The sequence below is a fragment of the Rattus rattus genome, chromosome 9 (genome assembly GCF_011064425.1).
Source record: "Rattus rattus isolate New Zealand chromosome 9, Rrattus_CSIRO_v1, whole genome shotgun sequence".
In the NCBI taxonomy this organism is placed as follows: Eukaryota; Metazoa; Chordata; class Mammalia; order Rodentia; family Muridae; genus Rattus; species Rattus rattus.
The window spans coordinates 56,897,278-56,923,002 of NC_046162.1; the positions used below are offsets into that span (position 1 = coordinate 56,897,278).

At 50.9% G+C, this 25,725-nt stretch overlaps 1 protein-coding gene across 1 annotated transcript in view; it reads right to left on the reverse strand.

Moving 5' to 3' along the window:
- Arhgap23 (Rho GTPase activating protein 23) overlaps positions 1–25,725 on the reverse strand; it is a 53,937-nt gene that overhangs the window by 14,139 nt on the left and 14,073 nt on the right. Inside the window, 11 exon segments of the mRNA XM_032911803.1 lie at positions 12,873–12,998; positions 13,438–13,527; positions 13,764–13,837; positions 18,035–18,113; positions 21,661–21,816; positions 22,101–22,222; positions 23,036–23,166; positions 23,369–23,430; positions 23,886–24,071; positions 24,073–24,133; positions 24,135–24,199. Of these exon segments, the coding sequence (XP_032767694.1) occupies positions 12,873–12,998; positions 13,438–13,527; positions 13,764–13,837; positions 18,035–18,113; positions 21,661–21,816; positions 22,101–22,222; positions 23,036–23,166; positions 23,369–23,430; positions 23,886–24,071; positions 24,073–24,133; positions 24,135–24,199 (1,152 nt within the window).

The following is a 25,725-nucleotide window of genomic DNA, read 5'->3' on the forward strand; positions in this document are numbered from 1 at the left end:
GTATTTGCAGAGCTCATAAAGGCTTCCCGTGTAAAATACAAAAGAACACTTGCACCGCAAAACAGGAGGATAAACGAAAATGGGCCAAAGACCTGAACATCAAGAAAGAAACCACAGATGACAAGTGAGCACAGGTGGGGACTGCAGCTGGGTGGTGAGCACAGGTGGGGACTGCAGCTGGGTGGTGAGCACAGGTGGGGACTGCAGCTGGGTGGTGAGCACAGGTGGGGACTGCAGCTGGGTGGTGAGCAAAGGAGGTGGGGACTGCAGCTGGGTGGTGAGCACAGGTGAGGACTGCAGCTGGGTGAAGAGCACAGGTGGGGACTGCAGCTGGGTGGTGAGCAAAGGAGGTGGGGACTGCAGCTGGGTGGTGAGCACAGGAGGTGGGGACTGCAGCTGGGTGGTGAGCACAGGAGGTGGGGACTGCAGCTGGGTGGTGAGCACAGGAGGTGGGGACTGTAGCTGGGTGGCAGAGCCCTTGCCTAGCACATGTGAGGCTGCAGGGTCAATCCCCATAGGCCAATGTGAATGAGGCTACTGGTGGGGACAACACGAGGACACACAAAGGAAAAGCACACAGTACCACCACACAGCCAGTAGGAGGAGGACGATGATATCAACTACATTGGACAACACCAATACTGACAAGAACCGAATGCGGCTGAGGGGTGGGGAGGCAGAGGTAGGTGGATCCCAAGCTTCTGAGAATCTGCAGAGTTTAAGGACAGATGGGGCTCCTCAATGAGACTTTGTATGAGAAAAAAGGAAAGAAAAGAGAACCCAGCTTTCTTTCACTGCTGGAAGAGATGGCGGGCCACTCTGGATCACACCCATGATTGTTTGCTAAGCTAACAACACTCTTTTCCTGTGACCTTGCAGTCCTGGTCATGGGTGCCAAAATCATAAGTTCACACAGATAGATCTGCACATAGCTGTCTGTGAAACAGCTTGATTTGTAACAGCTGAGGCTTGAGGGCAACCACACTGTCTGCTGTGGTTTGCACAAATCCCTCAAGGGCATCAAAGGCTTGGTGCCCAGGTGGCACTACCAGAAGGCACGTTAGGAGGTGGAGCCTTTGGCCATACCCCAGAGGGGAGGGTGGGACCCAGCCTACCTTTCTCCCTCTTTCTCTTTGCTCCCAAGCTAATGAGGTGGACAGTTTTACTCTTCTCCGCTCCAGCTACAATCACAAAGTGATACCAGAGGCCAAATGCAACAGAGACACTGACACACGGACCGGAGTCATGGGAACTGTGAGCCAAATAAACTTCCCTGACAAGAGAGACTCCCTCAGGTGTCTCACTGAGTGACTGAGCGCTGACGTGTGACTCTCAGGGGAGGAATGAGTAAATAAGCCCCGATATGCCCCGTGGGACATTATTCAATATCAGATGGATGCAGGCTATTAGTCAGGGATGGTGGTACATGCACGTAATCTCAGCACTAGGGTGACTGAGGCAGGAGGATCTGCGCAAATTCCCGGGCAAACATGGTCTACACATCAAGATCTTGTTTCAAAAGCAGACAAGCAAAACAACAACAACAACAACAACAACAACAACCACCTATTTATTGGGTCATGGAAAGACACAAGGTGGGGGGCTGGAGAGATGGCTCAGTGGTTAAGAGCACTGACTGCTCTTCCAGAGGTCCTGAGTTCGATTCTCAGCAACCACATGGTGGCTCACAACCATCTGTAATGGGATCTGATGCCCTCTTCTGGTGTGTCTGAAGACAGCTACCGTGTACTCACAAATATAAAACAAATAATTCTAAGGAAAAAAAGACACAAGGGGACTCACACCTCTGGAACCACTGCTGTGTCATCTGTGTTGCCAATGTCCACACTGCTTGACTCCAGCCCCATGATGTTGTGGAAAAGGCAAACCCCAGGTCCAGTGTGAGGGGGAAGGTGAAGGCAGAGTGCGCCTGCCGGTTAGGGCTCTGGCGGCGATCTGTATGACACTACAGTGATGGACACATGTCATGATGTGTCTCTCCAGGCCCACGGAGCATACAGGAGTGAACTCTAACGTTAGCTATGACGTTAATTATGAATGCCAGTCGGTAGGATGAGCTGTCAGGTTCTTGGTGGTGCTGGGTGTAGAACCCAGGGCTGTGAACTGAGCTAGAGCCCGCCACACTCTAGGTGACTATGGCCAGTTCTCTGTCATGGCAGAGGCTCCAGCTTTGGGGTATGTGGGTAACGGTGAAGGGTCCACGTGGCGAGCTCGGGGGTGTCTCTGTATCTTCTGCTCAAGTCTGCTATGAATCTAAAACTCCCTTAAATGTTTAGAAAAAACGGACTTGCTAAGAGGTAAAACAAACTAAGCAAAGTTGTGGCCTTGCGTCCGGGTGTCATGAAAGAGTGATGACAGTGATGTCAGGTGAGCTGAGGACCCTATTTATCAGCCAAGGGGGGACCCGGGAATCCCGAAGATGCAAGAGGTAAGGAAAAATCTCAAGTGGACAGAAACACAGAGCGAAGTAAAAAGACATCAGTTTTTCTTGTGGCGGTGGCTGAGACAGGGCCTTTCAATGTAGCCCAGGCTGGCCTCAATGTCTCAGAGATTCCCCTACCTCAGCCTTTTGAGTGCCGGGATACAGGCATGATTTACCAGACCATACCAAAGGTGTCTAAGCCAATGTTTTGCAAAAAGATAGGAAAGTCCTTGATTAGTGTAATCAGGGCAAGTGAAGATGGGTTGGAGAGATGGCTCAGTGGTTAAGAGCACTGGCTGCTCTTCCAGAGGTCCTGAGTTCAATTCCCAGCACTCAAATGGCAACTAACACCCACTTGTAACTCTAGTTCCTGGAGAGCCAACCTCCTCTACAAACACGTTGTGCACGGACACAATCCAGTTACAACAGATACATAAATACACATAAAATAAAAAACAGCGAATGACGACCAGCTGAGCTGTTCTGGGGAGAAGGCTCAGCTGGAGTAACATGCCAAAGTCCTGGGTTTGATCTCCACAACACTATGAGCAGGAGGCAAGAGGATCAAGTTCAAGGTCCCTCTGAACTTGCTTAGCAAGTTGAAGGCCAGTCTGCTACGTGGGAGACAAAGGCTCAAAATACCAGGGCCTCCCAACCCTGGGAACAATTCCAGTCAGAGAGTCCCAGAAGGCTCTGTAAGTCAGAAAGCTGGACATTAACGGCTGAATGTGGCCAGGCTGTAGTAGCACACACCTTTGATCCTAGCACTCAGGAGGCAGAGGCAGACAGATCTTTAAGGTCCAGGCCAGCCTGGTCCACAGAGTGAGTTCCGGGACAGCCAGGACCACACAGAGAAACCCTGTCTCAAAAGCACAACAAAACCTCCGACAAATGCAAGTGTGATTTGCAGGAGGCTCAAGCACAGGGCTCCACTCTTGGTGGCGGAAGCAGATGATGTCAGCTGAGACTAAGCTTGGAGTGTGATAGCCCTGAGCCTAAAATGCGTGGGTCAATCTCTGCAGCATTCACTGGGGCAGAACCTGAACCGCTGAACCTCCAGGGGTTTACTTCACACCCACAGCCCCATCCCTCTAGCAGCAAGAGTATCACTTAGGAAGCCTTAAAAGTTTCCACAGTCCTCTGCCTGCACAGATCTCTCTATCATGGCTAGGGCTCACCTCGAGAACCCCACCCTAGGGGGTCTCGAGAGGGCTAGAAAAATCTGCCCATCCCACAGGCAGCAAAGCGAAGTGTGGTCCTAGAGGCCCTGGCACACACAGAAGGGGGGTAGCTTACTCTGGGAAGAGCTTGTCCAACACAGACCCAGCACCAGCATAAGCCTGGGAAAAGGCTGAACACGGGAACACTGCAGAGATCCCCGCTGCAGGGGACAGGCAGGCTCCACGTTCTGAGGACCCAGAAAGGGTTCCTCAGGTTTCCTTTCCACCCCTACTGTGCTCCCTGCCAAACTCCACATCCCCACTCTCTTCAAACAAACAAACGTGGTCTTGTCCAGTAGCCCTGGCTACACAGAAGAGGCTGGCCTCAAGCGTGCAGTGAGTCTCCTCCTGCTTTGGTCTCTCAAGTGCTGTGATGACAGGCGTGAGCCACAACCCCCGCCCCAAGACATTTCAGAAAGATGTTTCTTTCTTACAACATGAGAACGGACCCCTGGGTGCACTGCCATTGCAAGGGAGCAGAGGGTTGGGTAGCAACGGGTGCTGCCTGCCTCTGCTTTGACGCCACTTTTAGCCGTGTCTATGTTCTATTGTGTGCACAAATTGTCCTACCTTTTATTCCTTTTCATACAGTCTTCTACTTTACATTTACTTGTACATTTCCATTCATTACTGGGCACTCTTTTTCCTTCCTTCTTCCTTCTTTTCCTTTAGTAGTGTTTTGACTTTATTTTGTGTTTCAATTTTGTTGTTGGTTTTTGTTTGTTTTAAGACTGGGTTTCTCTGTGTAGCCCTGGCTACCCTGAAATTTGCTCTGTAGACCAGGCCTGCCTTGAACTCAGAAAGATCCTCCTGCTTTTGCCTCCCAAGTGCTGGGATTAAAGGCATGGGCCACCACCACGTGTATTTCAATTTTTTAAAAGCTGTTTTTAATTATTTTACTCTTCTTATATTTACTTAATTTTAAGTAATTAATTTATTTAATGTGAATACACTGTCACTCTCTTCAGATACATAGCAGAAGAGAGCAGAAGAGGGCATCAGATCCCATTACAGATGGTTGTGAGCCACCATGTGGTTGCTGGGAATTGAATTCAGGACCTCTGGAAGAGCAGTCAGTGCTCTTAACCATTGGGCCATCTCTCCAGCCCCATTTATCTAACTTTTAAAAACATTGTGTTTTGTGTGTGTGTGTGTGTGTGTGTGTGTGTGTGTGTGTGTGGTCAGAGGGTAATTTTGAGTCAGTTCTCTCCTTCCAAAGGATGCTAGGGATTGAACCCGGGTCCTCGGGCTCAGCAGCAGGCATTTTACGAAACTGAGACAGTCCACTGGTCCTGAGTTTAAACTTTCTCAAAATGGAGAAATCTTTTTTTCTTCCTTTTTCCACTTTTTCTAATCTTTTCTAATGCATTTTCTCTATTCCGTTTCTTCTTCTTTTCCTCTCATTTATTTAACCTTGCTTGTTCTCCATTTCCCCTCCCTGCCTCTTTATCTCTTACTCTCTCTACAGCTGCCTGAGAGAACTGTAACTTCCTAACACCTCTGCAGTCTACAGTCATTAACAAACTAACAAAGGTGCCCTTTCCTCACTGCGCTGTTGCTTTTACAGTAGTTTTGTTTCCTCCTCTCTGAGTGGCGCTAGGGATGGAGGCCTCTGGAGCAGGCAGGCTGCTCAGTAAGCCGATCTCCAGATACCACAGCAGAGAGAGAAATGGAAAGCCGGGAAGAGGCTCCAACGGGGCTCCTCCAAAGGCAGAGATGCTTTAAGAGATGGAGGGACAGCTCAGTGGTTGAGGGCACTGGCTGCTCTTGCAAAGGTCCTGGTTCAATTCCCAGCACCCTCATGGCAGCTCACACCCCTGTAATTCTAGTTCCAGAAGATCCCATATCCTCTGCAGGTATGTGGTGCACACATACATACCTGTAGGGAAAACATACACATTCTATACATTATGTATCTATCTCTCTACCCATCTACCTTCCTATGATACTGTAATAGTAAAATCCTAGATGACGATGTCAAAAGCTTACTAGTAAAAAGACTCAGTTATGGGGTTGGGGATTTAGCTCAGTTATAGAGCGCTTGCCTAGCAAGCACAAGGCCCTGGATTCGGTCCTCAGCTCCGGAAAAAAAAAAAGACTCAGTTATTTAAAACAGGACACAAAGACAGGCAAAATCAAGTTAGGATCTGGGGAGGAAAATCAGCAAAGCAGAGGAAAAGGTCAGCAAAGACAGATGTGCGGAAAAAATAGAAACGTTGGAAATGAAAAACTCAATGAATGCAATAAAAGAACAGAGCAGAAAGCACAGCCGATGGACGCCGATGGAGCGGAGAAGACGTGTCAGGGATGCAGGGTGGGCTGGCTAGTTTTATATCAGCAGACACAAACCAGAGGGGTTCTCAACTGAGAACGTGTCTGCATAGGCTGGCCTGTAGGCAAGTCTGCTGGGCGTTTTCTTGGTTAATGATTGATGGGGGATGGCCCAGCCCACTGTGGTGGCCCTGCTCCTGGTTGATGGCCCTGGCTTGTATGGGAAAGCAAAGCACGAGGAGCAAGTCAGTAAGCAGCACTCGTCCGAGGCCTGGCTTCAGCTCCAGAACCTGGGCTCTTGCTCTGACTTCTTTTGATAACCACTGTGGTGTGGAAATGTCAACAAAACAACCCCACCCGGAGTTAGCCAAGGTGTTTCATCACAGCTGGACGCAGACAGAGGACTGGTGGCCAAAACACAACAGTGTAACAACACAGGGAAAAAAACATGAGCTTGGCCACAATGACTGGGAACTCTGATGTAGGATCAGGAGACCACGCCTGAGCATCACAGGCTGGACGGAGCTGAGATTAGACTGAAAGGCACACAGACTCTGAATACAGCAGAAAAATGCCAAGGCTAGAGACAGACAGACACCTAAAGGGAGCCCCAAACAAGCACGAAGAATCTCCTCAAGACCGATTACAGGCAAGGTGGAAAAATAAAAAGAAACACTTTTACACAGGCAGATCCACCGGAAAAACACCAGCTGGCCACAGCCAAGCATGGAGGGGGCCTCTCGGGCCGGGACGCCTGTAACTAACTGCTGACAGGGCCCAGGAGAGCTACGGCTTGAAGCTGACAGAAAACTAAGAGCATTTCAAGATGAACACAAACTAAAGCAGTCCTGAAGCCAGCGCTGCAGGAAAGGTTTACAGGAGTAAGTCTCAGCCAGGAGAGCACACGAAGACTACATCTCACCAGGAAGAGCTAGGCAGACGTCCAGAGCGATAAAAAAGCCCTTGGTGCTAACAGGGGAGAGAGAACAGGACAAACAATAATCCAGGCAACTCAATGACAGCAATTGCCAAATACCACTCAGTTATGGCCGTTCATGTAAATGACCTCAGCCCATCAGTAAAGACACACAGACTTAGCTGCTGGCTGGATTTAAAAAAATCAATTGTGCTGGAAAGATGGCTCAGTGGTTAAGAGCACTGACTGCAGGGTTGGGGATTTAGCTCAGTGGTAGAGCACTTGCCTAGCAAACGCAAGGCCCTGGGTTCGGTCCCCAGCTCCGGAAAAAAGAAAAAAGAAAAGAAAAAAGAAAGAAAGAAAAAAGAGCACTGACTGCTCTCCCAGAGGTCCTGAGTTCAAATCATCCCAGCAACCACATGGTGGCTCACAACCATCTGTAATGGGATCCCATGCCCTCTTCTGGTGGTGTTTGAAGATAGCTACAAGTGTACTCATATACACAGAATAAATAAATCTTTTGAAAAAAATTAATCTTTAGCAAAGGTTACCACACAGACTGAGAGTCTAGGATAGAACTCAGTCTGTCAACCAAATAGAAGATGGACACAAGCCGGTGTAGCAATTCTATGTAATCAGTAAACTTCGAAACACAATGAGAAGAAATAAACTGTTGCACACAGTTAAAGGAACAGGCTGGGTTAGTGGCTCGGTTGACCCAGTGCTTATCCAGCATGCAACAGTCTCTGAATTCATTATTCAGCATGAGGGGAAAAGTCACCACCATTGGGTCAGAGGCATTAATAATAAAAAATTGAGCTGAGGACATAGCTCAGTTGGTAGGGTGCTTGCCTAGCATTCACAAGGTTCTAGGTTGATAACACCACAGAAACAAGACATTTAGTACACATGTAAATTTGACGTCACCTTGGCTACATAGTGAGTTTAAGGGCAGCCTGGGCTACATTTTCAAGGGATCCAACACTCTCTTCTGGCCTCCGTGGACACCAGGCGCAAAACAGTACACAGACATGCATGCAGGCATAACCCTCCCCCCCACACACACAGACAAAATTAATTTAAAAAATGATTGTAAAGAGAACCTCTTGTTTACTGTGTGGAAGCATTACCTGTCAATAAAAATCAATGGCCAATTAGCAAAAGGCAGGAAATAAGAGATGGGACATCCAGGAGAGAGAGAGGAACTTTGGGAGTTAGTCAGATGCAGGAAGATTCACCACTTGGACTTATGAAACTACAGAGAAATAACTAACCAGCCATGTAGCAGACAAAGAATAAAATAAGTGGGTTATACAAGTTATAAGCAGTCACAGAACAAGCCCGAGAGCCATGGCCTGTGAATAAACAACCAAGTGATTTTCCAGGAAATCAGGGGGCAGGTGGAAAAGCCCAAGGTTACAGAAGGTCTACACTGTGAGTCCTGGACAAACCAGCCCTAAGAGAGATGACACGTGTGTGTGCATGTGTACGTCTGTTTCTACGTCTGTAAAAGAGACACTCAGGAGCACAGTAAACATAGTGGACAGTCCCAATACAACAGAACTTAAATGCTCTGCTCAAATCTACATAATGGGGCTGGGGAGATGGTTAAGAGCACCCGACTGCTCTTCCAGAGGTCATGAGTTCAATTCCCAGCAACCACATGGTGACTCACAACCATCTGTAAAGAGATCTAATGCCCTCTTCTGGTGTATCTGAAGACAGCTACAGTGTACTTATATATAATAAATAAATAAATCTTAAAAAAAAATATTTTGTTTCCACTACACCATAGGTAAGCAGAGTATTTATTCCAACAGATATGGCAAACATTCTTCTCATGGGGTCTCTCCAAAACAGACTACATTCTAGGCACAAAGCATGTCTTCACAAATACAAAAGATTCAAAATAATTTCGCCTACCTTACTAAATCAAAACGCTAAAAGTTGAAATCAACAGTGAAAGAGACCACAAGGGCCCTTGGAGACCGAGGGATGACAGTGTGGAATGACTGGTGAGGAAATGGGCAGGGCTTTAAGGAAAAGCTTACAGCAATCGTCAGTATTTCACTGAAATCAGAGAGTGCCAGGTGGCGGTGGTGCATGAGGCCAGGCTGGTCTATAGTGAGTTCCAGAACAAGGACAGCTAGAGTCACACACACAAAACCTGTCTCAAAAAACAAAACCAGACCAACAAAACAAAAACCAATCAGGCTGAAGCAGGCATGAAGTGCCTGCCGCACTTCTGCCAAATTCTGCTGAACTTTTCAAGAGCTCACAGCACTTCTGAAGCTTCCCGGAAGCTCGCTACTGAGGTCGCTCTACAAAGTCAGGACTATCCTGAGGCCAAACTAGGCAAGAGTCCAACAGAGAACAAAACTGCAGAGCAGTCTCCTGATTAGCAGGGACGCAAGAGTTATCAACACATACTTGCAGGCCAGACTCAAGAATACATTACGGTCGTCACGCGCCATGACCAAGGTGGTTTCATCCAGGTGTGCAAGGTTAAATGTGTGCAAATCAATAAATGTAATGTAGCGTGGAAATGTATTATCAAGGACAATGATGTGATCACCTAGACAGACGCAGAGAAGCTCAAGGTCCTTCAAGAGCACAGCACAGACCACACTAGGAACAGAAGGAACACACATCGACACGGTAAGTCCACATGTGACAGACGTAAAGCCAACATTATACTAACGGAGGGAAACTGAAGGGGGCGTCACAATACCCAACCTCAGGCTGTGCCCGGTGGGACAGGATGGCGGACCCGAGGGCCAATGTGCTGCACACCTATCTCTAATCCCAGCACTCAGGCCAGAGGATCAGGAGTTCAAGGCCGGACGTGGGGAGGGAGAAGAATAACAGGTGCTGGCGAGGGTGTGGGGAACGAGGAACACTCGCTGCCAGTTGGGATATAGACCTGGTGCCGCCATTACAGAAGTCAGTGTGGAGGTTCCTCAAAAACTAAAAACAAAACGACATGCCTAGCCATGTTCACAGCTCAATCAAAATCACGACATCTGCCAGAAAATGACAGACATTTTATGTTAGGCCAGATTCAGAGGACGCTTACTTCATGGTTTTTCACACCCATGAAAACAGGAAGGGGCCGTGTTCAGGGAGGAAGAGACGGTAACTGACCTGACGGGGAGCTTAGAAGGGCGGGAAAGGGATACTCAGACGGAGGAAGGAGACCAGCAAGGGCATGGGAGCCGCTGGGATGACCCAGTGGGCAAGCCAGGTAGCCTGAGTTCAAGCCCCAGGACCCGCACTAAGCAGAAGAGAACCAACTCCAGAGCTGTCTCTGACCTCCAGCACCCACAGGGTGTGCACCCCCACTATGCACATACATACTACTGCTAGTAAATAAAGGGGGTGCAGAGAGGACAGAGGAACGGCGCGGAAGCTGGCTAAACAGTGACCGTACTTATGAAAACGTCACAATGAAACCCATTACTTTGTATACTAGCTCAAATTTTTAAAAAGACAGCTAGAAGGAATGTGGGAAGTAGCTATATGTATAAAATATAGGTAACAGCCAGGCACGGCAGCAGTCTTCAGAGGCAGGCGGATCTCTATGAGTTCAAGTCAGCTTGGTTTACATAGAAAATTCTAGGCTAGAGTTACCTAGTGGGACCCTACCTCAAAATAAATATCAAACACACACACACACAATATAATATATATATATATACATACATATATATATATATATATATTTTCCTTAGAAAGAGACCAAAAGTCACATAAAGGAAAATAAAACCCTGACTAAAGACTAGTACATTTGCTGAAGTAATTGTTCATGCTCCACCCACAAGGCGTCGCAGGCCTGACCCTTCACTGCATTAAACATCCCCAGTCTGAGGAGAATATAACATACAGCACGTTACTACAACTGCCGTAAAATGTGGAGAAAGGAGAAAATGGCCGAATGTAACTGAGTGGGTCTCAGTCTACCACCGGGGCTCTCCTCAGACTCTGTGGAGTCTGGCTGGCCTTGACCCCGCTCTTCCTGCCTGGCACAGCCTATTACCTAATGTCATTGTTGAGGAGACAGCCTGGTACCAAGGGCCAGAGGCCAGCAATGGCACCAAATACCCTCCAACACATGGGACAGCGCTGTCAGGGTTGTGTCTCTGTGCAAGAACACTGCATAGCACGCCCAGTGAACGCCCTGGGCACCATCCCTAACGTGGGAAAGAAAAAGTGCCAAGGCTGAGAAGTTTCAGAGCCCGACATGCATGGAATCAGTGGCTAACCCTCCACCCTGGGCCCTGGGTGCCAGCTGACATGAGCAGCACAGCAGGGTGCCATTCACACCCTCTACCTCAAGACGTCTGGTCTTGTGACAGGAACTACCGTGGGAAGCCATTTTGGCTGAAATCCCAGGAGGAATTAATGTTATCTGCTAATTCCAATGGCCGTTGTCTGGCCAGGGCTGACTTCAGTCTATACCATCCACCCCTGCCTGGCTCTGCTGCTCCTACAGAGACCCCCAGGCTCTTAGATGGTCTGGCCCAAGGGTCTACAGAGGATGGAGCCTACCTACTCAGAATTAAAGATGTCTCCAGGCCTGGGAGGCTGAGAGTGGAAATTCACCAGCTCAGCTGTTAGTCAGGAGTGAATCCCTGCAGGAAAGCCCCGCCTGCCTAGGCTCAGCAGGTCACTCATTCGCTGACTCAGTCGCTTAGCAAACACAGTGTTCACCACCCACACGCTAGGCCATGCATCTAGACGGACATGGCCCCTGCCCTACTGAGGGCAGACACTGCCTCCAGGGAGGCTCACTTGCTATGGGCTTGCTTTCTTCCCAAGGGCTACTGTTCAAGGAACTCTTGTGTTGACCACAGGCTGAGGCTTCCAACAACTTCTCCAAAATCACACAGTAGAGAACAGGCTCCTTCCTGCAGCCAGACCCCTGACATGGGGTGAGAGAACGGATGAGCAGGCCAGAGTCAGTGTCAGGGCCCAGCAGCTGCCCTCTGGGAAGTCAGCCCTGGGTAGACGGACCTGGTTAAAATCCTGGCGATGCCATTTTCTGGTGTGTGACCTTGCACAGGTCATCCCCTCTCTGAGCACCTGTTTCCCTCCTCTATAAGTAAGTGGTGACAAGACTCAGTTTTTCTTCCCTAAGGTGTCCGAAAAGGGGAGGGCCACAGCTCCCTCTGGTGACCAAAGGCTAACCTTATTCCCTCTGCAGGAGGAAGCTCTGGGTCCACACTGTGTGGCTGTCACAGAAGGTAAGGGGGAAATCTGAAGATTCATAAAAATTATCCTGCAACCCCTAAGCCAGTGGTTCTCAAGCTGCATAACGCAGAGACCTTTAATACAGTCCTCATGTCGAAGTGACCCCAACCATAACATTTTGATCTACTTCACCACTGTAATTTTCTTATTGTTGTGAATTGTAACATAAATATCTGTGTTTTATGATGCTCTTAGGCAATCTCTGTGACTGGTGACCTACAACTTGAGAAACAGTGCCCAAGAAGAATTGCCTTTTGAGTGGGCTTCAGAAGATAGTGCCCTCTAGCGCCCTCTGCTGGTGGTTTCTTCATTCTTCCTAGACAAAAGCCAAGACTCATTAGACCCTCCAGGAGTCAGAAGGGAGGTGAAGCAGTGGCTTGCACCAGAGCATCATGGAGGATGTGTCCTTGGTTCCTGTTCCATGTCCTGTACCTCCTGTGCTCCCTGACCTGACCTGTGGCTGTTGGGGAACAGGCCTCTGATGCCCAAGTCACAGTTCTGCAGGCCACCTCCCCTAAACAGCCTACTGAGGACCCGCTGCATCAGTCTCCAGCCCCATGGTCCTATCCCTGCTTCTCCTCCCTGACTCCTCGTCCAGTCTTGTTCCTCTTGTTGCCTTGATGGCAGTCTGTCACTGCTGAAAACCATGTAGCCCCCTAGTGGTGTCCTCTCTGGCTACCAGTGCTGTTGCAAGCATCCTGGGGCACAGAGGCGGGCAGGAGCAGAGCCTGGCCCCGGGCGTCCGGTATACAGACATCCAATGGGCACTTACATGCTGGATTAGTGTCTCCACGATCTTGTAGCGGTCCGGCATGTGGGTTACCATGTCTGTCATGTTGTCTTCAGATGTCCTTACCAACGTCGGCCCAAAGACCAGAGCCAGGTTCCGGGGCTCCATCTGGGTTGGGGAGGGGGGAATCCTGGGATCAATGCTTTGAGCATGACTTCCAATTCCCTTCTCTCCTTCTTCTCTCCAGGTCACTGAGGCTACCATCCCCAACTCTGACATGTCCTTAGATTAGGGGATGAACATCTCACGTGGGCACAAAGAGGTTTGCTGAACAGAGTTCTAGCATGACCACTGCTCACCTCACAGGCCCATCGAGAGTAGCCCCAAGAGGTTAGTAATAGCTGCAGGGATCCTACATGGCCCCCAGAACACAGGAGCTGGCTCTGTGAGGGAATAGCTCTGGCTAGCTGCGGACAGCTGCACTGGCCAGTGTGCTAGGAATAAGACCCTTAGGAAGAGGGAGGCTCACAGGGCCTCGATCGTGCAGAGGAAGCACTCATCCCAGTGCAGCCTGTGCCCCCCAAACTCCATAGCGAGCAGCACACACCTTGTTTTTCTCTGAGTGGTCAGCAATGGTCTTGAGATGGCCCACGAGGAATTTAAGTGTTTCATAGTAGTGTCCTGGGAGATCCCGGATCTAGGGGACAAGAGGAAGGAAAAGGGATCAGGTTGTGGTAATCTCTCCAATCCAGCCTCCACATACCCTAAAGAGATTCCCACTGTCCTACTGTAGGGAGCTAAAATCCACCTTCCAGCTCCCTTCCTTGACACAGATGGGGAACTGAGACTATTGGTAGGGAGAGACTTCTTTGAAGCCTCTGTGAGAATGGTACCCAGCTGCCTCTCCTGCCTGACAGTGCTTCATGTCCTCACCAGCTTCCTCAGGGTCTTCATCCTCTCTCTGGAATCTTCTATGCGATTGGCCTCGATGAAGTCATTGTATTTGTCTAGAACACAGGAGAGATCCTCAGTGGTGGGAGGCAACTCATTCCCCACCTTTGGGAGCTGAGGGTCCCAGCCAGGAAGGGAAGACATTGATGCAGCCTGGGGTGTTCACATGGGATGAAGACCAGAGCTTTGCACTGATCCCTGAAAAGGGTCCCCAGTGTCCCCTACTTTTGTCTCTAGGTTAAGGATCCCAAGGCTTAGTAGGTCAGAAAAAAAAAGGAGCCTTCAGACTCCTCACCTGCCCCACCAGTTCCCTGAGGATCCTAAAGATGTCACCAGGGAACTTTAATACTGAAGGTAATAAGCCCCTTTCCCCACTCTCCTTGGGCCTGCAGCCTCCATCAGGTTAGCTGGGGTAACCTCAGCAAACAGGAGCTTTACGTGACCAGGTCCTCAGTCCACCCCCAGCACCCCAAGATATAAAGCAAAGTTCACCCAGTCGAGCCATGTACAAGGACTGCCAAGATTTAGGGCTGGGCGATGGCCCAGCGGGTGAAGAGCATGAGGACCTGAACTCAGATTCACAGCATCACATAACGAGCTTTGCTGTGGCAGCCCTGTCACCCCAGGACAGGGAGAGGAGACAGGAAGACCCCTGGATCTCACTGGCAATTTAGTCCAGCAACCTGGCAAACCCTGGATTCATTGAGAGACCCTGACTCAGAAAAGAAAATGGAGTGATACTTGAAGACACGGAATGCCAACAGTTGGCTCTTGAGGATGTACACGGGGCAGTGGGAAGGCCTGAGGGTCCCACAGGACAAGGGCAGTGTTGAAGATGCAGGCTTTCCTGAATGCCTGAGAGAGACCAGTGAGAGAGAGAGCAACCATCTCGACCTCATGCCACACAAGCTCCTTTAGGTGTACGACAGAGTCTAATATGTAAATCGAAATACCAAAGGCAAGGACCTGTGTGCTGACTCTGTGTCTAAAGGTGCTTGCTGCCAAGTCTGACACTCTGAGTCAACCCCAGGGTCCCACAGAGCAGAAGAGGAAAACTGAATCCTGCAAGCTGTCCTTTGACCTCTGCATAAATGACTTGGGATGTCTGTGCACTTCCCTCCAACTAACTAACTAGCTAGCTAGCTAGCTAGCTAACTAACTAACTAAACTTACTAACTAACTAACTAACTAACTAACTAACTAACTAACTAACTAACTAACTGTAAAAGACCAAAGGCAAGCCGGGCATGCTGGCTCGTGCCTATAATCTCAGCACTCAGGAGGCTGAGGCAGGAGGATTGTTTCAAGTATGAAGTACACTGGGGAGGATAGCAAGACCTTGTCTAAGAAAGAAATAGAAAGGGGGGGGTGACTCACCAAATAACTGCAAGATCAGCAAAGCTCAGTGTGAATCATATACAAAATTCATTCCCACAAATCAAGAGCAAAGAATAAAAATATAGGTGCATAGTATGAACCACAGAGGAAATGGACAGAGCTGTAGAGAGAGGATCTTGTGTATGGATGCATCACCTGTCAATTAAAAACCTATGGCCTATAGGAAAGGGCAGAGTAGAAGGTGGGACATCCGGGAGGCAGAAAGCATTCTGGGATAGAGTGAGGAGTGGGAGATTTGCCCTGGAAGATGTAACACGTGGTACTAGGCACAGGCGACCAGCCACGTGGCAGAATGTAGGTTAGAGTGAATGGGCTATACTAAGTTATGGGCTATGCAGAGCCGAGCCGAGCTATATGGCTGAAGTTTCTGTAAATACATGTTGAGTCTGAGTTTTATTTCTGGGAGCATGGGGCTGGGAGGAAGAACATCCTAACTTCTACACAGAGCCAATAAACTAACATGCTGGCAGTAGGCCGGGATGGAGACCTCTCAGAAGCCTGCGGCAGCTCCTTGTAGAGGGTGTCTGGGACCCTGAGAAGCAAGAGACACATCCCTCCAGGGGACCCGCCATCTGAAATAAGAAGCGGCCTGCAGTAAGTAGACCAGGATGGAGACATCTCAGCCTACTGCTGGCAGTCCTTGTCATCGTATGTTGTCCCCAGCACTAACAGAAAGAGGTTTACTCTCCCTAGAAATGAGGGTGATACACTGAAACAATGACGAGCTACCACCCCCACCCCCCACCCCCACTGATCAACCAAAGCCTCAAACACTAATGACTAAGCTGCGGCTGCCGTCCAGCGGCTGAGTGGATGTGCAGAAGAGAAGAAAAGTAACAAACGAGGTATGGTGGTGGAATTCCAGATACTGGGAGGCAGAGGCAGGAGACAACCAGACGTTCAAAGCCAGTCTGAATAACTCAGTGCCTCAAATGAAATACTAAGTGAGTGGAGAGATGGCTCAGTGGTTAAAAGCAGTTGTTGCTCTTACAGAGGACCTGAGTTCAATTCTCGTGGCTCACAACCATCTGTAACTCCAGTTCCAGGGCATCCAATGCCCTCTTCTAACCTCCGTAGGCACCAAGCATAGACACACATGCCCGCAGAACACCCCTATGTGCAAAATAAAATACATAAGTCAAAAGAAAAGAGTGAACCAAAATAAAGCTGATGAGCTGGCTTAGCAGATAAAGAAAGCATCCACTACCAAGCCTGAGGACCAGAGTTCAGTCCCTGAGACCAACAGGTTGGAAGGAAAGAGCCTCCATATTTGGCGCATGCACCCCTGCCCCACCTCCCACAACGTAAATAAAACATGAAGAATGAAAATAAGCCAGGCGGTGGTGGTGCACACCTCTAATCCCAGCACTCAGGGGGGTCTGTGAGTTCGAGGCCAGCCTGGTCTACAGAGCAAGTTGCAGGACAGCCAGGGCTACACAGAGAGACCCTGTCTCGAAAAACTACAAACACACACTCACACACACACCAAGTAGTAGTATGACATATATGTAAACAACAAGAGTGAATGGCACTCTAGGGAAAAGGTGACAGAGACATACATGCTTGTGTGAATATGAACTAATTCAGCCTCCTCCATGACAAGCCACAGCAGCCCTTGCAGAACCACTCCACAGGTAAGTGAGCAGGTCCGGGCTCTAAGGACAGATTCAAGGAGGGACACTGCGGTTTTAGCCGATCCTCATTCCCATCCGTGGAGGAGCAGTTTGAAAGGGGATGGGCTAGCGACGTGACTGTTTCTCTCAGTGACGCTGCAGCCTGCTCACACAGGCTTTGCAGACACAAATCTACGCCTCTTGCCTGTGTGTGTCGGCAATGCCATGCCAGGGGCTTGAAGTAAGTCACGGTGAGAGTATTCACACCCCGGGACTCTTTCTCCTGCAGAGCCACTTGTCAACACTCATCAGCACAGCACGGAGCTCGTCACCCCACCCTGGGATGGTCTGGGTGTCTCACTCACCGCCTCACAGCGTAAAGGTTAGGAAAGGAACACAGCAGACTGGCAGAACTGCTTTGTCTGTTCGTGATGTTTACTTTATGTTGAACTTTGAGACAGGGTCTCTCCACGTAGCCCTGGCTGTCCTGGAACTCTATGTAGCCCAGGCTATCCTCCAACTCACAGAGATCCACCTTCCTCTGCCTTCCCAGTGCTGGGATTAAAGGTATACGCCACTATAATCTACTTGCAATTTTGTTTTATAGCTCTCTATGTAGCCCAGGCTGGCCTCAAAAGCATCATCCTCCTGCTGCAGCCTCCTGAGTGCTAGGATTGAAGGTATGCACTGCTACACTTGCTCAAACTGATAATAACAGGCTAGAGATGGGTTTCTGGCCAGAAGCCTGAGGAGGACTGTGGCTGTGCCACACAAAGGCTGGGTGACCTTAGCAAGTCACTTTACCCCTCTGTGTTTCGGCCCATGAAGGAGTTTGAAAACAGTCCCTGCTTAGGGACGTGTTACAAGGGGCAGTGCTAGGCTTCAGAGACTGCTCAGAGCATGGCCATGACCTCAGCGAGGGAGGAGAGAGTCAAGACAGATGGACAGGCTCGGTATTTCACATACACAGATTTCTTTTGGTGTTTTTTTTTTTTTTTTTTTTTGTTTTTTTTTTGGTTAGATTGTTTTTGTTTGTGTGTGTGTTTCTCTTTTACACATGTTATAGAGAGAGAGTTTCTCTTGAGAGAGAGAGAGAGAGAGAGAGAGAGAGAGAGAGAGAGAGAGAGAGAGAGTGTGTGTGTGTGAGAGAGAGTGTGAGTGTGTGTGTGTGTGTGTGTGTGTGTCAGGGAGTGTCAAGAATGGAGGGATAAAGTGCCCCTCCCACTCCCACCCACTACTCACCGTCAGTGAAGAGAGGCTCTGGCAGCTTGCGGAAGAAAGCCTTAAGCAGGCTGCTGATCACGTTGAGGTCCTGCCAGCGCTAAGGAGGAAGGGAGATGTCAGGACACAGGCAGGATCCCAGGGGCCCACATTCCCATGTCCATACCAGCTCTAGGACCAGCCAGGCCATTAAGTCCCCAGGCCTCCATGCCTGTCCAGAACACATACTTGACTCCTGCTAGCCCAATGGGCTCAATATTGCCTGCCACAAAAAGCAAGAGGGCTCAAATGTGGGGAATGGAAATCAGGGCAACTACCCCACGTGAGCATGCCCTAGACCTCTCTGGTGTATCTTTAAGTGTCAGGCCCAGCGCCTGTCTCCCGACACACCCCAGCTAAGAGTGATCCTCTGAGCACGATCCTCACCCAAAGCCCAAGAGTGCACAACACAGGGCTCACTTGTTGCCTCCTTCCTGCCCTAGGACAGCACATGCTGTCCCCTAGTGGAACTCTCCACCCCCGCCCTGCACAGGAATGCCACCCATGAACGCTACTGCCGTGTCATCTGTACCACACACCAATGTCCTTTCAGATGCTTTTTCCCTTGACTTCACTCTCCCCAATGAGACTGTGCTCTGAGGGGCTGGGAACCCTAAGTGGGGGGTGATTTTGTCCCCTGAGGTCTTCCATTTTCTTATGTGTGTATACACGTGAGCACGAGTATGGGAGTGTAAGCGCTCATTCATGCATGCAAAGGTCTGATCTTTCTCTGCCACTCTCCACCTTATTCAATGCACCAGGTTGCCTCAATCAAACCCAGAGCAGCAGCAGGGTGTCTCAATCAAACACAGAGACACCACTGTGGCTCCCTCCTTAGCCAATTTGCTCTGGAGATCCCCTGTCCACCATCTGAAGACTGGAACTACAGGTGGGCTACCATACCCACCCAGCATGTACATGAGTGCTGGGACTCTGGACGCTGGTCCTGAGACCTGCTCCGCCAACGCTTTAACCACTCAACTATCTGCCAGCCCTTCCAGCGTTTGCGTGTTGTGCATATGAGGAGGTCAGAGGACACAGTCTGGGAATCAGTTCTCTCCTTCCTCCGTGGGTTCTGGGGAAGTTGAGGCCCATGAGGCTTGCTCAGCAAGCACTTCTACCTGCTCCGATTCTCCAGTCAGTTGGGCTATTCTGGTTTCCCATCTGGGTTGAGGAAGCACCACACACATAGGAGGATAGAGGCCAGGGATGGTGCTAAATTTCCTCCAATACAATCACACACACACACACACACACACACACACACACACACACCCCTCAAATGGCCACTGAGCTAGGCTGCTCTAATAATCTAGAGGCACAGATAGTTCACTCTGTCCACCAGGGGGCACCAACACCCTCCACGCTGTAGCTAGGCGCTAGGCTTATGATCTTGTTCTGAGTTCCTATCTCAGAACTGCCCAGACAGCAAGAAAACATAGCAGGCATAAAGACACTCGTCACAAAGAGCCTCAGCTCTGTGCCAGAGTACCCAACCCCTCCCCATCACCAGCGTGCACTCCCCACCAAGGCAAAGACGAAACGTCACCTGTTGTGAGGCGTGCTCCTTAATTATGCACCCCCACACTGCATGCCTGCTCAGCCCTGGGCTGGGCCAGCCACCCTCCAACTCTGGCCCTCTTCTTCCTGCCTAAGGCGAGCTGATGTGTTTCACTGAATGCTGACCCGGTCTGTGGTGGTTCCTACAGGTCCATCTCTACTCCTGCCTGAGGACTGAGCACCTCTCCTCTCCCTCTGAGCTCGGCCTCTGGTCTCCTCTGACAGTGTCTGCTCCCACACCAGCTTCCTAAGAGCTCTGTCCTTCTGCCTTTGCAAGCTGCAATCAGTCTGCCTTTTCTCTTGGTCCCAGGCTGTCACATGACCCCACTTAGTCAGGGCCTGAGGATACTGCCAACCCATATAGGTGACGTACCATCAGCCCAAATCCAAAGGCCACGATCTGACTCATCCCCTCCTTCAGTCTCTCCTCAAGCTGTCCTGTTCCCCATGCAGCTACCAGCCCTCCCTCTGGTCTCCCTGCCTGTCCCTCCTCTTCTCTCCCTGCCTCCATTTACCTCTCTGTTATCCTGACCCTCAGTGACCCCAACACTTCTGCTTCTTTCCTCACCCTCTACTCTCGCTCTTGCACTCACAGCTCTTCACAAAGCCTCAGCACTGCTCGCCCTCACACCCTACCCTTGGCTATGCTCCCCCAGGGTAAGAACCACTACAAGCTCCTCACTGTCCACTGGCTCCAGGAACCCATCACTAGCCCTGGGTCTTACCATCCCCACCCCAAACACAGAAGGTGTGTCCACCTTTGGTCCAACCCTCAAAACCTTCCTTAAACAGTGCTGTCATTCCCTGCCAGCTCTCCCACCTGCTCTCCCACACCCTCAGGAGCTCTGAAGGCTGCCCCTGCTCCAGCCCTCAGCAGTCTCTCCCTCCTCTTATACACAAGTCACTCTTTTCTCTTGTCTTTGATGTCGAATCTATTTGTCTCCCCTCCCAAAGATAAAACTTCTGTGTCACAGGGCCTATGGTGCCTCACTTGTCAGATTTGTGGCTCTCCCCCCAAAGCCCTTGTCATTAGAGCCCCTTTGGTCAAATAAAATCTTACACAAAAATCGAAAGTGGGCTAGCGAGAGATAAAGGCGCTTGCTGCCAAATCTGATGGGCTGGCTGCGTTTACTCCCCAGGACACACATGATGGGAAGAGAGAACTTCCACACATGCACCACAGTATACATAAAGTCCATGAGGAGCCCCCAGCAAATAAATGAATGGATGTGAAAAACTCCAAGGTAATATTCAGAGCAAAGGGTGGCCCTCGATCCAGCAAGGGAAGAGGTCTCGACCTGTGTGTCTCTTCAAAGCCCCTCTGGGAACCCTCAGACTCCAGGAATCATTTGAAAACTGCCAATCATGCTACATGCTCTGTGGTGTAGTGTCAGCCACCTCTACGGTCTGCTCTCAGCTTCAGCCTCTCCTTCCAGGCTGCAGCACTGGTGGCTGGCTACCTTGAGAGCAAGGTGCAGCATCCCCTTCCTCCAGGCCAGGGCTCTTTGGACCCCAGCAGTCCATGGAATCCAGCCCATTTTGCCTGGTGCTAAAGGAGGGAGGGGAGTAAGGGGAGGGAGGGAGAGCAGCAGTAGCAGGAGGCCCAACCCCCACTCCTCACTAGCTGGCTCTCTTAGAAGTTGAATTCCCAGCAAGTGTTCAGCCCTCTCTCTGCCCGTATTCGTATTTGAGTTTAGCTGAGGGAACTCGGCTGTCTTAAGTGCTCATACGAAACTGTCACCCAGCCAGAGGAGGGCTGCCCTGCCAGTGCACGTATTGGTAATCCCAGCTCTTGGGAGGCAGAGGCAGAAGGATCAGCCTGGGCTACAGAGAGGACCCTCTCTGAAAAACAAAACAAAACAGTTGCCTCTGCAGTACCCAGCAGGCCAAAGCTACATTTCTTTTTGGAGATGCCCGCTGGGGCCGGCCCACTGGGCAGGCTTTCTCCTGCCACCTGGACGCTCTGGTCCAACGACAAGCATATAGTGGAACACAGTGAGTGCGACCGAGCAGTCCTTGGCCTCCACCAGCGGCCAAGCCACACCCACCTCATCCTGCAGGTTGATGTCACTGGGCCCACGGTTGAGCTGCTCCTGCAGGCTAGACACCACTGCATTGTTGCCAGGTACCCGGTAAATGCCAGTTGATTCCAGTCCCCGTGCCTCCACAATACGGCAGCAGGCAGCCACGATCAAGGGGACGCGCTGGGAGTACAGACATGGGAGAAGCGTTAGGGATACGGCTGGGGTAGGAGGGCTAACTGGGTAGAGCACTAAGACCAGAGCTGCTATCAGGACACCCAAGGAGATGAAGTCCTTACAGCCTCCATTTAAGGGTCAGAACTAATATGAACCACTGACTCAGAAGGTGCAAACCAGGGTGGGCCTCAGTTCAGCGGGGCCCTTTGCAGGACTCAGGGTTCCCCTCAGCTTTGTTCCCTGCATTGGCCTTCTATGTGCTGCCTGCTTCGAGCACTGTGGAGACCCACCTGGTTCTCAGTGGCAGGCTGGCAATCCTCCAAGCGGATCCCAAATGCCCTTGGGGCGGCCTTCTTGTTCTTCTTGATAATGTTGATACCCCAGGGGGTTTTGGGAGCTGCAACACTGTCTTCTGGGATGCAGAGAAAAAGAGAGCTGGGGTCAGCCGGAGGCGGCCAGAAGGGTCCCACACATTCAATGCCAACATCCACACACTAGGACATAGGGACTCCATCAAAGAACTGGGAAGATTGAAAATTACACTGGGTGAGAGAAGGCTTAGAGGGCAAGGTGACTGGCCCCCAGGAAGGAGGCCATGGCTCTATAAGGGTAGTTGGTGGCCTCAAGGACAGGCCTGTGAGATGAGAGTGCATCCCACATTTTGACATGACCAAAGGAAATGCTTTTTTCCTGCTGGGAGAGGGGGAGGGGGGAGAGATTTTAAAGATTTATAAAATGTGTGTGTGTGTGTGTGTGTGTGTGTGTGTGTGTGTGTGTGTGTGTGTATGTGCGCGTGCATGTGCATGTGTGTACTGGGGGTGCACATGAGTGCTGGTGCCCACAGATGTCAGAGGTGTCAGATCTCCTGAAGCTGGAGCTGCAGGCAGCTGTAAGCTCTGAGAAACAACTCAGGCCCTCTGGAAGCTCTTTACTACTGAGCCATCTCTCCAGCCCAGGAAGTGGTTCCTAGCAGCCCAGAGTATAAAGACAGAGCAGCCTGCAGAGTGAGCCTCTCATTCCCAAAGGACACAAGCAGAAACCAGAGGCCGCCCAACAAGAATGTTGTGGAAGCAAATCAGGATCCAGATACTTCCAGCCCCAAAACCTTGAGGCTCCAGACCCCTCCTAGGCTCACACTTAAGGCTGAAAGCAGTAGCAACCCTGGGCACACAGAGGCAGAGGCACTGCCCAGCACAAGCACACACTGTGCACCCAGCTCTCCTACCCTTGCTTCCTGCGGGCTGGTCCTGAGTTCTGAGGCCGCGGACTGCAGTCTGCTTGAGGAATTCAGACTTGAGGCCTCCCAGGCCCCGAGAGCCTTTAGGGGAGGAATCGGCTTTGGGCCCAGAGCTATGGCTGCAGAGGGGAAAGGGAAGAGGAGGGGTGTCTTCATCTGGAGTGGCCCAGCATGCCACTTTCCCTGGCTTCCAACCTCTCCAACTAGAGACAATTTGCTTGTCTCACTTGTCTGAGTGAGGACTAGAGATCTCTGCCTGGGAACTTCCAACCCCACAAGATTTGCTCCCTGCCACAGCTGCTCCGGGAGAACTGGCCTTACCTCACTTTGCGATAATCATTAAGCTTCTTGCTGATCAGAGCTTGGTTGGCACAGCCGGGGTCCTGCAGAGGGAGGAGGGGAGGAGAGAGAAGCCACATCAGGGCCCACAGCCCACCCCACCAGAGTTCCTCCCTGGCCCCTGCCTCAGCCTTGCCCCTATCCACCAGGTGGACAGCATAGACCCGGATGGACAAAGGCCAGGGCTGGCCTCCCTGGGACAGAGCTTGCCCACGGCAGTGCCAACAATGACAGTAATTACTGTCACCACTGCAGCTGTTATTTTATGTGCTGGTCACTGGGCCCTGAGGACGCCAGCTGCCCTGCAGCCAGTGCAGGAGTCTGTCCTGTCCTCAACCCCAAACTCAGGTGGGCAGTCCCACGGTAGATTCTTAATAGCTCTTTTCCTAGGAGGGAGTGAGGCTCAGAGTGGCCACCCCACATTACAGCAGCTGAGAGGCAGCCCTGCCCTGCCCTGCCCTGCCCTGATGGCCCACTGGGCACAAGCCCAGGGCCTCACCTCGCCCTCGGCCCTGCTGTTCTCCCGGATCGCTCTGATCCAGCCCAGCATGTCATCCCGATCCTCAGCCTGAAAGAGATATTCACAGAAGTCAGCGGTGGTCAGCCGGAACACGTGCCTCCTCTTGGTCTCGCTGTAGGAGATGTCCACCAGGCAGGAGCCGATGCAGACGGGCGCCGCCTGTCCTCACCTGCGCCGCCGCGCCGCAGCCCCCTGCAGCCGCTGGCCCGGGCTCCCGCCTGGCCCTTGCTCAACGAGCGAGCGCGCCCAAGGACGGCATAGACGCGCCCACTGGCGCAGGCCCCGCCCGCTTTCTGCAGGGAGACACAGGGTGGGAGAAACAGGGCAGCGGTGAGAGCCAGGCCTGCCACGGGTCTGCCAGAGGCTGAGAAGCAGCAGGCCATGGGCTACAGAGAAGACAGACCCTATCCACCCCACTCCCTCCAACAGCCAACCTGTGGCCTCTCAGTCCACTTGCCCTGACTCTACCTACACTAAGACCCCCAAGATGTCAACTCCCACCTACTCTAAATGCCAGCATTGTGAGGCAGGGACCTGAAAGGGAATCCAAGAAGGAATAAGGCCCCCAGAAGCAGAAAATTTCACCAAGCCCCTGGGTGCACACGTTTGGTCCCAGCACTCGGGAGACAGTTAAGCATATTTCTGAGTTCAAGGCCAGTCTGATCCCTGTGAGTTAAAGGTGAGCCCTACCACCGCCTAACTGAGAAACCTCATCTTGAAAAAAAAATCTTACCACACCATCGCTTGCCTCAAACATCACCCTCAACAAAACTGTGATGGCCAGGAGCTGCCCACAGTCTGGGGCGGCTGCTCTCCCAAGTACCTTGCCTTTCCCTCAAGACTCCACTAGGGGCGCCCTACCCAGAAACCACTCTTGGGGTCACTTGGGAGTGGGAGGCTGCTTCCAGCCCTTAACTCACTGCTCCACGGTATCCGACACAGACAGCCTCTCTTCCCCTTTTTAAAATGTATTTATTTTGCTTTTGTTTTTTTTCTTTCCTTTCCTTTCCCTTCCTTCCTTTCTTTTTTCTTTCTTTCTTTCTTTTTTTTTTTTTTGAGACAGTTTCTCTGTGTAGCCCTAGCTGTCCTAGAACTCCCTCTGTCAACCTCGCTGGCCTCAAACTCAGAGACCTGCCTGCCTCTGTCTCCCGTGCTGGGGTTTAAAGGCATGTGCTGCCACTAAGATTCTTTCTTGCTTTCAGTCCTCCTTCTATACTGTAGTCCGTTTTATTTTATTCTATCTCATGTGTATGAGTGTTCTGTCTGCAGGCACGTGTGCCATGATTGTGCCTGGTACCTGTGGAAGGCAGGAGAGGGCAGCAGATCCCTGGGACCTAGAGGTGGGGATGGTTGAGAACTGTCGTGAGGTAACTAAGCCTGGGTCCTCTGCAAGGGGACCATGTGCTAGCCCAGTGGGGGTGGGGGTGGCACAGGCCTTTAATCCCAGCACTTGGGAGACAGAGGCAGGCGATCTCTGAGTTTGAGGCCAGTTCCAGGACAGACAGAGCTATGCAGACAAACCTTGTCTTGAAAAGTCAAAAGAAGAAACAAAAGGAGATGGTGTGCTCCTAACCATGCTGAGCCATGTCCCCAGCCGCAACCTGTCGTTCTTTCCTAGTTGTATTTATATTTCAAATGCTATCCCGTTCCCATATCCCCCATCCTCCCTCCCCCTGCTTCTATGAGAGTGTTCCCCCTCCCACCCTCTCACTCCTACCTCAACACCCTGGCATTCCCCTTCACTGGGGGAACGAGCCATCACAGGACCAAGGGCCTCTCTTCCTATTGATGCCCGACCTGCAGTTCTTTCTTCCCTAGA